Source organism: Rhinoraja longicauda, chromosome 33 (genome assembly GCF_053455715.1).
Source record: "Rhinoraja longicauda isolate Sanriku21f chromosome 33, sRhiLon1.1, whole genome shotgun sequence".
Taxonomy (NCBI): Eukaryota; Metazoa; Chordata; class Chondrichthyes; order Rajiformes; family Arhynchobatidae; genus Rhinoraja; species Rhinoraja longicauda.
Genome location: NC_135985.1, coordinates 13,788,004 through 13,803,014, shown reverse-complemented (window position 1 = coordinate 13,803,014; position 15,011 = coordinate 13,788,004). Strand labels below are relative to the sequence as shown.

General features: G+C 45.9%; 1 protein-coding gene across 1 annotated transcript in view; it reads right to left on the bottom strand.

Annotated features, from left to right (window-relative positions):
- The window catches only part of fsd2 (fibronectin type III and SPRY domain containing 2), a 22,356-nt gene continuing 7,345 nt past the window's right edge, over positions 1-15,011 (bottom strand). The window contains exons 5-13 of the mRNA XM_078427180.1: positions 13,453-13,475; positions 12,148-12,269; positions 10,494-10,649; positions 8,774-8,908; positions 7,812-7,968; positions 5,654-5,787; positions 5,352-5,481; positions 4,001-4,177; positions 1-1,910 (exon numbers count right to left, since the gene is read on the bottom strand). Of these exons, the coding sequence (XP_078283306.1) occupies positions 1,658-1,910; positions 4,001-4,177; positions 5,352-5,481; positions 5,654-5,787; positions 7,812-7,968; positions 8,774-8,908; positions 10,494-10,649; positions 12,148-12,269; positions 13,453-13,475 (1,287 nt within the window). The 3' untranslated portion in view covers positions 1-1,657. The remainder of the gene's footprint in view (positions 1,911-4,000; positions 4,178-5,351; positions 5,482-5,653; positions 5,788-7,811; positions 7,969-8,773; positions 8,909-10,493; positions 10,650-12,147; positions 12,270-13,452; positions 13,476-15,011) is intronic.

Below are 15,011 nucleotides of genomic sequence, written 5' to 3'. Positions count from 1 at the left end.
TCACTTAACATACACAGATCAGCATGGGGCCCCTATGCTCGTGGGCCCCCGGGCAAGTGCCCATCAGGCCCATGCGTTAAGATGGCCCTGGCCAGGGCCTCGTGGGTAGAAGCCTGGGTCGGGGCCCAGCTGGGGCCTCGGGGGTAGAAGCCCAGGTCGGGTGAAGCGGCCGACAGAGACCGCGGCTGGGGCCCTGGTTGGCATCACAGAGGCGTGAAGTGGGGCCTTGACAACAGTGAGGCCTCGCGACGATGAGACCTCGGTGGGGGGAAGCCTCGTGGCAGCGGCGATGCCTCGCGGGTCGGCGGTTGATGAGAGCGTGGAGGACCACTGTGAGGGAGGGGGATGAACAATGGTGGAACTGGCATGGGGGAACCGCCGTGAGGGAGGTGGGGGGATAAAAGGGGGATAAAAGGGGGAGCCGGCGTGCTTTGTAACTTTGTCAGTGCCGTAGGTGGCTGCTATATGTATACATTGTGTATGCAAACAAAGAATCTCACTGTGCCTAGTCACATGTGACAATAAAGCATTTCTATTCCATTTGTTAAGGAGCTGCAAATAGAAATGACCATTGTGAAGTCATTGGCCAACATCCCCATGTCTGAGCTTATGCTGACAGGAGGTCATTGAATTATAGTGAAATAGCACAATGGCCCTTTCTGTTCACTCCATCCATGTTGACGTTTTTACCCATCTACACCAATCCCAGTTCATATCCCTCTCGGACTTGCGTGTTGAAGGCCCAGTCTAAATGCCACTTAAACGCAGTGATCGTATCTGATTTCACCACTTCCTGGCACCGTGTTCCAGATATCAACCATTAATAACACTCAGCAGGTCAGGGACCCTCTGGGGAGTGAGAAACTGTTAACGTTTCAACTGTATGACCTTTCATCAGAATGGCCTGATCTCTGAAATATCAGCAACATTCCCTTTCTAAAGGGCCCAATATGAACACTCGCCCCAGTTTAATAAATCGGATTTGGTTCATTGCCAAGTTGCTGATTTATTTTTAATCAGCATTTCAATATTTCTACATACCTCAAATTTCCAGCCTGCATTCCTCACATAATATTACCAGGATTCACAGATAGTGAGGAAATAATTGGAATAATCCCGTCCATTGCAATTGGATACTGCTGTGAATTACTAGGGCTGAATTTGTACATCGTTATTGTTACATGACCCTCAACAAAGTAACCCAGCTTTTACTTAAGAGACTTTGCTGTAGCTCCAATAGTGAGTTCTGATTGCTGTAGTTCATAAACCGACTGGGTGGTCAGCCACCCACCCAACTCATTTGCTACAGCAGGATTTAAATTGTCACAATTCCCATTGTTGGTTACCCAATTCTCTATGTGTTGGCATTGTGATGGGAGCTGGTAAGCAGTCGGGCAAGCTGAGCAGCAACAGTAAAGGAAATATTAGGGACTGAGAGGAGTGCAATTTATTTTCAGCAGCTGGGAAGTGCAGTTCACTGGGTTCTTGTGGTGAATGAGCACCTCTGGTGGTGACTCTGGTCTCAGCCCCTGAATCACCACCACCCCTCTACAAGAAAGAGGCTCAGTTGCAAAAATTGAAAAGACTTGCATTTTTAAAGAAGGCTTTCCTTTCAACTAAAACCCAACATTGCACCTCTGGCTGAAACAGGATGATTTCACAGTAGCTTTGTAAACTCGGGGAAGGGAATATTATGACAGACCTTTAAAACGCCATAACTTTCCAAAGCAAAACAGGGATTGACCAGATTCAGAAATTGCTGTGAAAAGGTGAAGAGGAGCTGACAGATGTCGACATTGAAGAAGGAAAGTTTTCCTGCGTCGTAGTCCAGGAGAATTCCAATTCTGGTTGGTGTGACAGTGATTCTCAAGTCTGGAGTCAGCCCTTTGTGAAGGAATTCAAATTTACTCCTGCAGAGTTAAAAATAGTAAGAGATATCACGCACAAGGCTGCAACTGCTGACAGTTCACACTCAGCTTATGCCCACAAAATCACACCCACTTAATTATCATCCATGGAGCTCAACCCACACTGCTCACATCCACCCTGCTTGCACAAACCCCCTGCTTGGACCTCACACTAAACAGCTCACACATACTCAACTCAGAGACACAACAATCGTACCTCACGGTTGCTAATAATGGGCAGTTTTAGACAAGGGGGGCTACCATCAGGATGATAGAAATCCTTACACTCTGGCTGCTGCTGCGGAGGAGGGTGGATAAGTTTGAACTAGATAGATAGAGCTCTTAAGGATAACGGAGTCAGGAGGTATGGGGAGAAGGCAGGAACAGGGTACTGATTGAGAATGATCAGCCATGATCACATTGAATGGTGGTGCTGGCTCGAAGGGCCGAATGGCCTACTCCTGCATCTATTGTCTATTGAACTGAAGTTGTGGAAGAAATTTTGTTATTACTGTGTGGAGATCAACAGAAATAAAATGACTTCCTAATCCTAACATGCCTCATATTTCCAAATTCTTCACGAGTATAGAAGTTGGGAGGTCATGTTGCAGTTGTATAAGACGTTGGTGAGACCGCATTTACAGTATTGTGTTCAGTTCTAGGCACCATGTTATCGGAAAGATATAGTCAAGCTTGAAAGGGTTCAGAGAAGATTTACGAGAATGTTGCCAGCACTAGAGGGTTTGAGCTAGAGGGAGGTTGAGAAGGCTGGTTTCTATTCCTTGGAGTGCAGGAGGATGAGGGGGTGATAATATAGAGGTGTATAAAATCCTGAGAGGAATAGATCGGGTAGATGCACAGAATCTCTTGCCCAGAGTCGGGGAATCAAGGACCATAGGTTCAGGTGAAGGAGAAAAGATTTAATCAGAATCTGAGGGGTAATTTTCACACAAAGGGTGGTGGGTGTATGGAACAAGTGCTGCATGGGTTGCTGCACTTACTCCCGTGATAGCAGTGCCTCTGGTGGGGACTCTGTTGCTGGCTGCCATCTGGAAACTTGAGGCCAGGGATTCCCACCAGTGACCGGAAAGGTTGGAGGGTTTTGAGTACATTTTTCTTCCGGGGAAATGTTTTGCCCTGATAGAATTGGTTGAGAGTGATCATAGGCTCAAAGCTGGTGAATTGGGTTGGGAGAAAGCACTGATGATGGTTTCTCTCTCCCATCAGATTTGGAAGATGTTACGAGGAAGTTATTAATGATATATCTCCAGTGTGTCAAGGTGCCTGCTATATGCTCCTGATTTTGCTGAAGCCTAGAGCAGGGCAGTGATCACTGTCACCAGTGGATGAGGAGCTTGATGGTGAGTTTGAGAGTTTTGAACCCTCTTCTCGGGTGGCAATGGTGGAATTGTCATCGATATTTGGAATTTGGGATGTGATCCACATTGAACAAGGCCATGCTGGGAGACCTCATTGTCAGGGGTGGTGTGGGGCAGCAGTCACAGACATTGTTTTGCAAAATTTCAAGCAAGGAACATTCTCATGAACACATCAGTGAAGGTGTCAAAGTTACAAGACAATTTCCACAGGGACACCCTCATAATTGAAGCCAGATTTTCCCCAAACTGTTCTGTTGTCTCCACCCCAACGAAACACTCCCTGCTTCGAGAGGTTTGTTTTCCTGTTCAACCCCAACCCCCTAGTCCTGTAGGAAGCTCTGAGTTTGATATTTATGCACCATTTCTCCTGTAGCCATCCCTTAGTGTGGAGGATTATCTAGTTTCACTCTGGTTCTGAACCTTCTGAACTGCTGCTGAGGCCAAGGTGAGGACCACTGATTCTCTCGCAGCCGGGGCAGGAGGGCTTGGGCGGGTCATTGGGAAGCAAAGAGCTACTGTCACCCACTCGGAGCTTGCAGTGCATGGTCTGGAGGCTTCCAGTGCCACACAGTTGCTGCTCCTTCACTCTGGGCAAGTGTGGGCCAGAGGATCCCAGGAGTGAGTGGGATGTTTTATGTAGTGGAGTGAAGAACTGATCGTGCTGTTCGTGGGTTTCCTGCCTCTGAGCCGAGTGACGTGAAGCTCATCACTTACCTGGATGAGGTGAGGATGTGTCGCATGCACCAGGAGCTGATGTTGGAGCCAAAGTGAGCATCCCGTGGGGTGTCCGTGCAGGCGATTCCAACCCTGTACTCCATGTCCTCAGCCACTTCCACCTCCCAGTAATGCCTTCCTCGAACTAGCACCAACTGTGCCATGACAGATGCAGAACTAGGGCAGAGCAGAGGCTTGGTCAGTCTCTCGTCCGTCCACAGCTGTGTGACCACTGACATGACGCAGAAGGCAGTCAGGACTGGCATCCTGGGACAATCGGTCAAAGGCACCAACTGCAGGAACGTTCTCCATTTCCAAAAGACCACCTACAGATGTTCACATCCACTTGGAACCTGAGTTCCACCATCACAAAGTGACATTACCATGTCTATGTCCAACACCACCAGGACTGTTCCACAGACTGGTCAGGAGGCTGCTCATTGTAATGCATTACACTACCTCAAACCAGCCTCCCCTTCGAGCCACCTTCACAACCACCCCCATCCCGACATTATCCCATCCAAACACTCTTCCCTTCCAAGCCTGCCTCCCCTCCATCCTGACCGCCCCTCCTAGGTTTGCATCCACTCATGCCATTCACTGCCCCTCCCACAGTGTGGTACTCCCTCAGCAATGGCCCTCCCACAGTGCAGTACTCCCTCAGTGCCAGTCCTCCCACAGTGCAGTGCTACTTCACTCCCCCTCCCATTGTATGCGCTGATACAAAATGTTAAGAGCCATGGGATCCAGAGTAAGTTGGCAAACTGGATCCAACATTGACTTGACAATAGGAGGGCAGAGTGCTGTTTTTACAATTGGATGCGAGTGACTAGTGGTGTTGCACATGTATTGATGCGAGTGACTAGTGGTGTTGCACATGTATTGATGCTTGCGTTTTGTAATATATGTGAATGACTTGAAGGCAAGATCAGTAAGTTCACTGATGACATGAAGATTGGTGGAATTGTTCATAGTGCAGAGAAATACGTGTTTTGGTGAAATCTCCATTAGACTATCAGGGATGGTGAGAGAGAATTCCATAACAAGCAAGAGGCTCAATTCAATCAAGCGGATGCCAGGACCCAAATACCATCATAGACTCCAAGCCAAAGTCAGGGATTATCTCTAGCATCTCTACTGGATGAGCCCATTTTGAACAAATAAACAAAGTTCCAAGGCATATCCCCAGCTGACTCTGCCCCATACATGGCCAAAGTCAGATCTACTTTCATGACGATAAACTCTGGGAAAGCATCTGCCCTGGATAGTGTCCTTGGACGGGTTCAGTCTTCGCTCACATCTACAATCTCTCACTTCATCATCTACTGTTCCCATCTGCTTCACGACTCACCTGGTGAACCTCTCATGGATTGTGGGAGTGTCTGTGAGCTGACTTTCCTCATCATAAACTATGGTCAGTCCGTCCTGCAAGATTGAGAGTGAGAGGTGTGCAGTCTGCTCCATCAGATAAAGCTGGGTACCTGTCGCAGAAACATTGTCTTAGATTCCAGTCTCCACATGGTTTGAACGGTACCTTGCTTACAATGACAATAATACAATGGGATGGCAAGCACTGCTTGTTTGCACCGATTAAATTACTGGAACTGATTCATTCTATGGATGTGACTCCAGGAGTGGCCTTGAGATGCTCACCTGTTGTTCGAACGGTTACGGCTGCACTCCTCTCACTGCTGCCTCCTCCATTTACTGCTCTGAGGTAGAAGATGTAGTTTTCACTGGGCTCCAGTTCAATTAATGCTTTACATGAAGTTATCCCAGTCACAGATCTAGAAATTGAAACCATGAAAACAGGAAAAGTTAAAGACTAATACTGTAGATCAAATTGCCAGCAGCTTTACAAAGGGTCAACAAATAACATGAGAAACAGAAGCAAGAGCAGGCCATCCGGTTCCTCGTGCTTGCTGTACCATTCAGTGAGAACAGGGCTGAGCATCACTTCCCAATGCATTTTAGTCACTCACCTCCTTTAACATCCAAAAATCTCAATCTCTGCCTTGAATGTACTGAGATTGAGCCCCATGGCCCTCTGGATGAAGAAACATTTAAAACTGTGCTGAATGGCTAACCCATTGATTGTGAGTGTGTAACCCCATTCTAGGCCGCCTAATTATCAATCCTATACTTGCCCGTCAAACTCGTTGAACCTTGGAACAGAATAAATCCCTTGGTTTCGCTCACGTACGATAGCACAACAGCAATGTTTTAGAGGTATGCGGAGGCAGGGAATGGAGGAATACGGACCATGTACAGGCAGATGTGCAGACTAAGTTGACATCAAGGTCAGCACAGCCAGTGTCTGCCGAGGGGCCGATTCCTGTGCTGTATTCTATGTTCACACTTTACTGCGAATCAATAAAATCATTGCCAAAATGCTTGTGCACAATCAATCAATTCCTGGGGCACCTCGCTGGTTACAGTTATTTCTACTCCCTGCTTTCCTAACCAATTGCTTAATTAATCAATCCTCAATCTGTGTCAACACATTGCCACAATAGTAGGCACTCATTTTGTTTCACAATCATTTCTCTAGCACCTTGAAGGCATTTTGAAAGTTTGAATACACCACATCAACTGGATTGTATTGTATGTGCTGCTCATTATAATGTCAAAAATTGCAACAGATTTGTCAATCACAATTTTCCTTCATAATTCCATGTTGACCGTGTCCATACTATTGCTACTTTTTCGGTATCCTCTTAGCATTTCCCAAACAACAGATGCCAGCTGATGTTGACTGATGTCAGCCAGGATCAATAAACACTGGGATCGATAAAACATTTCTGGTGTTGAGTCACAGGGTGACATTGCTCCCCACAGTAATAGGCACTGGCCCAAACCCGAGTAGTGACTGCTAAATGATGGGGAGAGTGACTTCAGAGTGTGACCTGTCACTGGTCGCAGTGTCACTGAGTTCAGACCAAAATCACCATCCAGCAGTTAAGTTGTCCTTAACAAACCGCAATCAGAATTTTATATCAGGATTAAAAATGATTTAGGGTAGATACAAAAAGCTGGAGTAACTCAACGGGACGAGCAGCATCTCTGGAGAGAAGGAATGGGTGATGTTTCGGGTCAAGACCCTTCTTCAGACTGAAAATGATTTACCTCGATTTGAAACCAGGTTGTTAAGTTTGAATAAAGAAAATCGTGAAGGCATGAGGTGGAAGATGATGATGGGTAGATTTCAAAGGTATGAAAGCAATGACTTGTATATAATTTATTATACAAAATACTCCAAACTGGATGTGGCCCAGCCTTGGCTGTCAAGCACAGTTAGTTGATATTTGATCAAAGGAAAATGCCCAAAAAATTGCTAAAGTAGCGCCTATTCATGCATTGAAAGCAAATGTTTAGCAAAAGTTACTCTATGCCCCAGAGGCAGGAGACATTTTACGAAAATAGCAGAGAAATTGAAAACCAACTTAAAATAATGGAGAACTTAACAATAGTTAAAAAAAAGAAATATAATATGGAAAAATATTAGGACCCATTTAATAGCAAAACTATAGTTTCAAAGGATAATCTTGTTTATAAAAAGTAAAGCAGATTGACAGAGTGAGTCAGAGAGGCTGTTCCCTCCAGCTGAAGAGCCAAGGACACTGAATGTGAGAGTTTGAAAGGTGTTGTTGTTCAGAGGACCTTGGTGTCCATGCACTACGACAATTCCCCCCCCCCCCCCCCACAGATGCTGCTGGACTCGCTGCGTTATTGCTGGGAGGTGGATAGATCCTGGGTTTACTGACAGCAGTGTTCACCCCAGAGTCCGTCTCACGGCCTGGCCTCCACTTACTCTGTGAGTGATTCTGTCCAATCACAGCCACTGCAGACTTGGCAGAACTCCAGGGTGTAGGACTGTGGGGGTCGGCTGCTCCCGGCCTCCCACTCCATGAAGACTGCACTCTGGCACACCGCCACCGCTCTGCTGCTGATCCTCGGAGCTGCTGGAACTGAGAAACAGAGGCAAGGTGAGGTTTTGGTGTCAGGCTGGGCTCCCGGGCGCAGCTTGGGCCTCCACACCTTCCAGCTCAGCCATTGCTGGCTGTGGATCTACACTTGTGGCCATGTCAAACAAGTGGAGAGCTTTCTCTAGGTTCCTGGGGGAATGGCCTTCCTTTCCTGTTGGGCCTGGATCTGTCCAGAGCAGCAGCTTCAGGGGGACAGTGGGAAGTCTGCCTGTTTCCTCATGATCACATCCAGCCCCAAATCACATCCAGCCCCTCTTAAAATCACTCCGCAAATGGCAGCAAAACCAAGCAAGCTCCACCATCCCCTGGGCAAAGGGTTAATGGTGGTGCTGCTGGTATCAGCTAGTGTGCAGACAGGTATCTGGTTTTGTGGCTGATGTGTCATGGTCAGGTGTCTAGCACAGTGTCTGATGTAGTCTGGTGTCTGGCATCTAGTCCGCCATTATGATGTCTACATTGTTGTATGTTCTGGTTTCTAATCTAGTCCGCCATTATGTTGGCTGATGTCTACATTGTTGTATGTTCTGGTTTCTAATCTGGTGTTGGGCGTGTTGTCTCGTGTCTAATATGATGTCCAGTCCGGTGTGTGGTGCCTGGTCTGGTTCATTGAATGGTGCAGAATGGACTACTGACTTTGAGCCAACAGTTCCACACCACTTTATGTTCTTCTGAACACTTTGGTGCCTACACAAAGCCTGAATGGATTACAGGCATGAACTGAGTGCCTCAGTAACCTCCCAATCGATGGCCCACCCGATCACAGCGAGAGGCACATCCAGTACATTACCTGTGGTATACACCGCACGGTCACTGCCGTCACTTGTCCCAGCAGAGTTGGTGGCTGTGACCCAGAACTGGTACATGGAGCCAGTCTGCAGGTTCCTCACGGTGCAGAACATTTCCTTCACTCTCAGCGATGCATCTGAGAGAACAGACTTGGGTTATCTGGGCCGAGCTGAATCAGGGACTGTGCTGTGGTGCTGGTGATAGATGAGGTGGGTTGACAGGGCCCCATATCTGTGCTATATGCTTCTATGAAACCAAACCCGTAAAATAATTAATGCCAAGACATATCATATGTGGCTTAATGCATAGACAGGAGGCAAGATTCTGCTGAGTCTCAGATAGAGCACAAGGAATTTGGGATGGCTAGAGCTTCAGTGACTTCTGCTCTCAACCGTCACCTTTGTCCCTGAGCCCCTCCTCCAACCCCAAGCCCACTCTCCCCTGACCTCTCTCCTATAGGTGGCAATGTCAGTATAACTGTGCCTGAGCGGCCACTTAGAATAAGGCCAATGAGTGCAAGAAGGCAAGAGAACTCCACATTACTGGAACAAGGAACAAGAAATAGGACTAGGAGCAAGCTATCGAGTAGCCCTTTGAGCTTGCTCTGCATTCATTAAGATTGTGACTGAACCTATGCCTACAATTGTGTTGTATCAAAAATGTCATTTTATAACAAGTATGAGGTGTTGCTCTTTGGTGTGTCATACCGGGGCTAGGCTTACATAGTAAATGGTAGAGCCTGGAAATGTGTTGGCTGGTTCCCTGAAAGTAGTGATTCAGGTGGACTGGGTCATGGGAAAGGTGTTTGGCACGCTTGCCTTCATTGGGAAGGGTATTGAGTACAACAGTTAGAACATCAGGAAATAGCTGTACAAGTCATTGGTGAGTCTGCTCTTGGAGTAATGTGTGCAGTTCTGGTCACCCAGCTATAGTAAGGATGCCATTACGTTGGAAAAGGTGCAGAAGAGATTCATCATCATTTTACCAGGACTTGCGGTCTCATAGGGAGTCATAGGGAGTTGTAGGGAGAGGCTGAATAGGTTGCGATCTTTTACTTTGGAGCATAGTAGGGTACAGGCTGACATTTATTGAAGAATACAAAAATATGAGGACAATGAATAAAGTAAACTCTCAGTCTTTTTCCCAGGGTAGAGGATTCTCAAACAGGAGAGCGTCGGCTTAAGGTGAGAGGGGAGAGATTTAAGAGGGATCTCAGGGGCAACCATTTCATTCAGAGGATGGTCTGTATCTGGAAAGAAGTTGTTACAAAAGTGGATACAAGTACAGCTTTCAAATGACATTCAGACAGATATATGGATAGGAAGGATTTAAAGGGACATTGGCCAAATGCAGGCAAATGGGACAAGCCCAGAATGGCAGGTTGTTCAGCAAGGACATGTTGTGTCCATGCTGTATAGTTCTATGGCTCGACGATCTACTCATTCTCCAGGAGAGAATTCCAATCCCACCGAGCAACCAAACCTCTCCTCCTCTCATGTTATCCAGAGGCAGTGTCCCAGGCTCCTCGCTCTTCAGCGGAAGGGAACAACTTCTCAAACTCACCCTGTCAACCCCCTTTAGATTTTTATGGATGAACAAGATTATTCTTTGAAACTTGAGCTGTCTATAGTCAGAAATCAATTGTCAATATTTGTCTGCAGTCAAAGTTCCCTTCATAAAACTCACATTTCTCTAATTCCCGCACTGCTCTCAATACAAACCTGCAGCCCCCTCATCTTGTGTGTTGTCTCCTAATTTTCTGTAGTACAACTGATAATGTTCCACTGTATCGTCGGCTGAGAGGCTCCAACGGACTTTCACTGATGTGGAGGTTGCTGTGTCAGGAGACTGGGGACACATTGAAGGGGCTGATGGCACTGCACAGAGAAATACCCAGTCAGTAATGAGCACAGCTTCACAATCAAACGACCCAACACCAATTCCTGTGGCACATCAACCCAGTGTTAGATTCCCTGGAACTCATTACCCTGCAGACACTGCACCTGCAACACACCTGGTTATGACCACACTCTCTAATCCACTAACCTGGTGATAAGTACACTTTTCATGTAACTCACACAATTAATGATGAGTACACTCAACTTCCCATTCATTAACCTGGTGATGGATACTCTCTCTCCCTTCAACCCATTAACCTGATGATGGGTACATTGTTATTCATAAACTTGTGATCAGATACTCTTTCCCTGTAACACATTAACCTGTAATTAGACACTTTCTCCCTGTAACTCGTTTAATCCAATTATATGTAATTATATCCAATCCAAACTCTGATGCCTGTAACTTCACTCAGCATGGAGGGTTCTTTCTTGCACCGTGAAATGAGCTAGAATTTGTTCTGGAGATACCTACCGGGATGAACGTTTCAACAAGGTCTCAGAATGAAATGCCTGACTCACAAAGTGAACATAGTGGGGTGCTCGTTGCTGGCCTGTCGAACTCACACCAAGTCCCAGCCTCACACAGATGTGAAGGCTGGTAATTCTGTCAGACTGGGACGGCAGAACCAGTTTGATTTCTTGGCCACTGGATTCCACACTGGAGCAGAATAATGAGAGCCATACTATTGGGCTCTCTAGTGGCGTATGGGAAAGTCACCTCATGGATCCTGCCTGCACCTGCTCAATCTCGGAGCAGCATCTGAGACCCAACTGGATCAATCGGGATCCTCGGACAAAGGATCAGGAGAATAGGGGAAGCTTATTAATTTGTTTGTATTATTTTGTTTAACAATGATTTTAATTATGCGTTCCAATGTAGACATAAGAGAGGAGAAAGGAGGTGGAGCCTGGAGATGGTGGCTTCCTTATTTATTCCATTCAGTATCTATAGCCTTGTTTCCACATCACCTTTCAGCACCTGCCTCCGTTTCCACCCTCCCTTTCCACCACCTGGCGCCATCTTTCCACCTATCTCCAGTCAACCTCTGCCTCACCGCTCCTTCTCACCTCTTTATACTGTGGCCTCACATCTAATCTTTCAGTCCTGATGCAGGGTCTCCACCCAAAGCATCAACCATCCATTTGCCTCCACAGATCCTGCCTGACCCGCTGAGTTACTCCAGCACTTTGCGTCTATCTTCAGTTCAGTGAATGTTTGTGTGTGTGTCTGTGGGAGGTGTGTGTTTGTGTGGTAGGTGTGCATGTGTATGAGGTTGTAAGTGTGTGTGGGATGGGTGTTTGTGTGCACGAGGGCTGCTTGTCTGTGTGTGGGAGTGTGTGTGTGTGGGAGGTGTGTGAGTGGTAGGTGTGTGCACATGAGCAGTAGGTGTGTATGTGTGTAGGAGATCTGTACGTGTGCAAGTGTGAGCATATGGGAAGAGTGCGTGTGTGCATATGTGCATTGCTCACATACCTGGGATGCTGCAGATCGAGTCTATTAAACGTTGCACCTCAGCCATATCTGTTGGAAAATTCTCAAATTCATGTTGGGTCGGAAGCTCTGGGTTCAAGTCTTCTTGGAGAAACTCCTCCAGCCTGTGGATTGTAGAAGAAGCAGTGATATGTTGGGTCATGATATTTTGGGGACAGGGGAGGTGGGATGAGTGGGATTTAAAGATGAGATCTGCCTCGGGTGACAGGACTGTCACCTGCACTTTGGAAAGGGCTACTTTGAGTAGAAATTGCTGCTGACAGGTTAAAGCGCAGGCTTTGGTGAACACCAGGCTTTGGTGAGGAGGGTGAGCAGCAACAAGCTACAGGCAAGAGGGAGGCACAAAGAAATGCAGATGCTGGAATCTTGAGCAATACAAGACTTTGTTTTTGCTCAAGATAAAGGCAGGGTAAGAATTAGTATTTTTCTCTAATTCTGCGAGCTTTTAAAGGTGCAGTAATGTTAGGAGCATAAATTCCAACAGCTTCCATACAGGGCCATTTCACTGTTCACACACATACAGTGAGCATTTCCAGTGTTAATACATATTAATACACAGTGCTAATACACGGTGGCGCAATGGTAGAGTTGCTGCCTTACAGCGGAGACCTGGTTTTCGACCCCGACTGCGGGTGCTTGTCTATACGGAGTTTGTACGTTCTCCGCGTGACTTGTGTGAGTTTTCTCCGAGATCTTTGGTTTCCTCCCACACTCCATAGATGTATAGGTATTTAGGTTAATTGGCTTGGTAAATGTAAAAATTGTCCCGAGTGTGTGTAGGATAGTGTTAATAATAGTGTTAATATGCGGGGATCGCTGGTCGGCGCGGACCGGATGGGCCGAAGGGCCTGTTTCCATGCTGTATCTATAAACTAAACTAAATCACACAAACACTGTTATGATGACCCATTAAATGCTTTAGCCCAACTACAATGGGGCATTAAACCTGTTTAACACAGCTACAGTGAGGCATTCCAGTGTTCACACAGATTCAGTATGTTGATGTTGATAGGTCTTAAGTTAAGCAAAACCAAAAATCTGCAGATATATGAAGTCTGCATTAAAAATACAAACACGTACCTAGAAACAATCAGCTGGTTGGACAGCATCAGTGGAACGAGACACAGTTATTGTTTCAGGTTGAAGAGTCTTACATGAAACGTTAACTATTTCTCTTTCCGCATCTGCTGAATGTTTCTCACATTTTCTGGTTTGGTTCCAGTGTTAACACAAAAACAGTGCAGCATTCTACGCTGACACAAATACAGCGATCCATTCCAATGTTACCTGGTCAGTATTGTTTGTCCGTCCTGTTGTTATTAAATGGAAATTAGATATATTATTCATCACAGAATGTGTAACCTTTACCAAAAAAAGTTAAATTATCTTCTCAATGTGGTATACTTCAAAATCTATAAATATATATATATATTTATTTTTTCCCCCATTAATCTTAGGAAAGGTTTAGAGTGATATGGGAAAGCAAATGGCTCAGATAGAGAAAATAAGTTGTTTTTCAATAGTTTTCAGCAGCAGACAAGGTTGGAGCAGGATGGATAAAACAAAGGGAATATCTCTGATATTATGAAGACAAACAAGATAATGTGGCAATTTGCTCTTTTGTCGGTGTTATGTGTTATTTATTGCAGGACTCTGGGACTTGTCCAGTAATGTGGATTATATCTGGTGAAGACAGAACTCTACCCTGTTTCTATATCACTTCTGTAAGGTATTAGACTGAGGAACAAGATTGGGAGTAGGAAAGAACCGCAGATGCTGGTTTAAATCAAAAGTAAACACAAAATGCTGGAGTTACTCAGTGGGACAGGCAGCATCTCTGGTGAGATGGAATGGGTGATGTTTCGGATCTGAAGAAGGGTCTTGACCTGAAACGTCACCCATTCCTTCTCTCCAGAGATGCTGCCTCTCCCGCTGAGTTACTCCAGCATTTTGTGTCTACCTTCGGCTCAGATAGACATCTTGATTGGTATGGACAAGTTGGGTGAAGGGTCAATTTCCGTGCTGTCTAAACCTGTGACTTTATGGATCTAATCTCCCAGTCCATGCTATAGTCTACCGACAACTAGGAGATACAGTTCACAGAAGGTTTATTAGCTGTATTCCTGGAATGAGCAGAGTGAATGAGGAAAAGTTAGGCAGGTTATGCTTATATTTAGTGGAGTTGAGAACAGCAAGAGGAGAGTTGATTGAGGTTTCTTTCCCATGGAGCAAAGGAGGTTGAGGGGTGACCGTTTTGAGGTAAATAAAATCACAAGGGCACAAGTAAGGTGAATGGTTAGTCTTTTTCCCAGGGAAGGGTAGTCTAAAATTAAAGGACATAGATTTAAAGTGAGGGAGAAAGACTTAAATGGGACTAGAGTGGCAGTCTTTTGAAACAGAGGGTGGTGGGAATGTGGAACGAGTTACTAGAGGAAGTGGTAGTGAATGGTACAATTACAAGGTTTAAAGGACATTTGGACAGGCACATGGTTTGGAGGGATATGGGTCAAATGTAGGCAACTTGGTTGACAAGGACAGTGCTATATAATTGTATGACTCAATGAAGCAGCAAGATCCTGAGAGATCTGACAGGGTCAGTGTGAAGAGGATGATCTCCCTTGTGGGAGAATCCAGAACGAGGAGTCACTGTTATAAAATAAGGGCTCGCCCTTTTAAGACAGCGTTGAGGCACATTTTCTCTCCAAGGGTCATAAATTGTTGGCACTCTCTTCCTCAAAAGATGGTGATGGAATGAAACAGATAGAAACTTTATAAGCAAAAAAAGTAAAAGGCAACCAATGTAGGGAGGAAATCAGGATTGAGGTACTGCTGGAATTCCAGAGCAG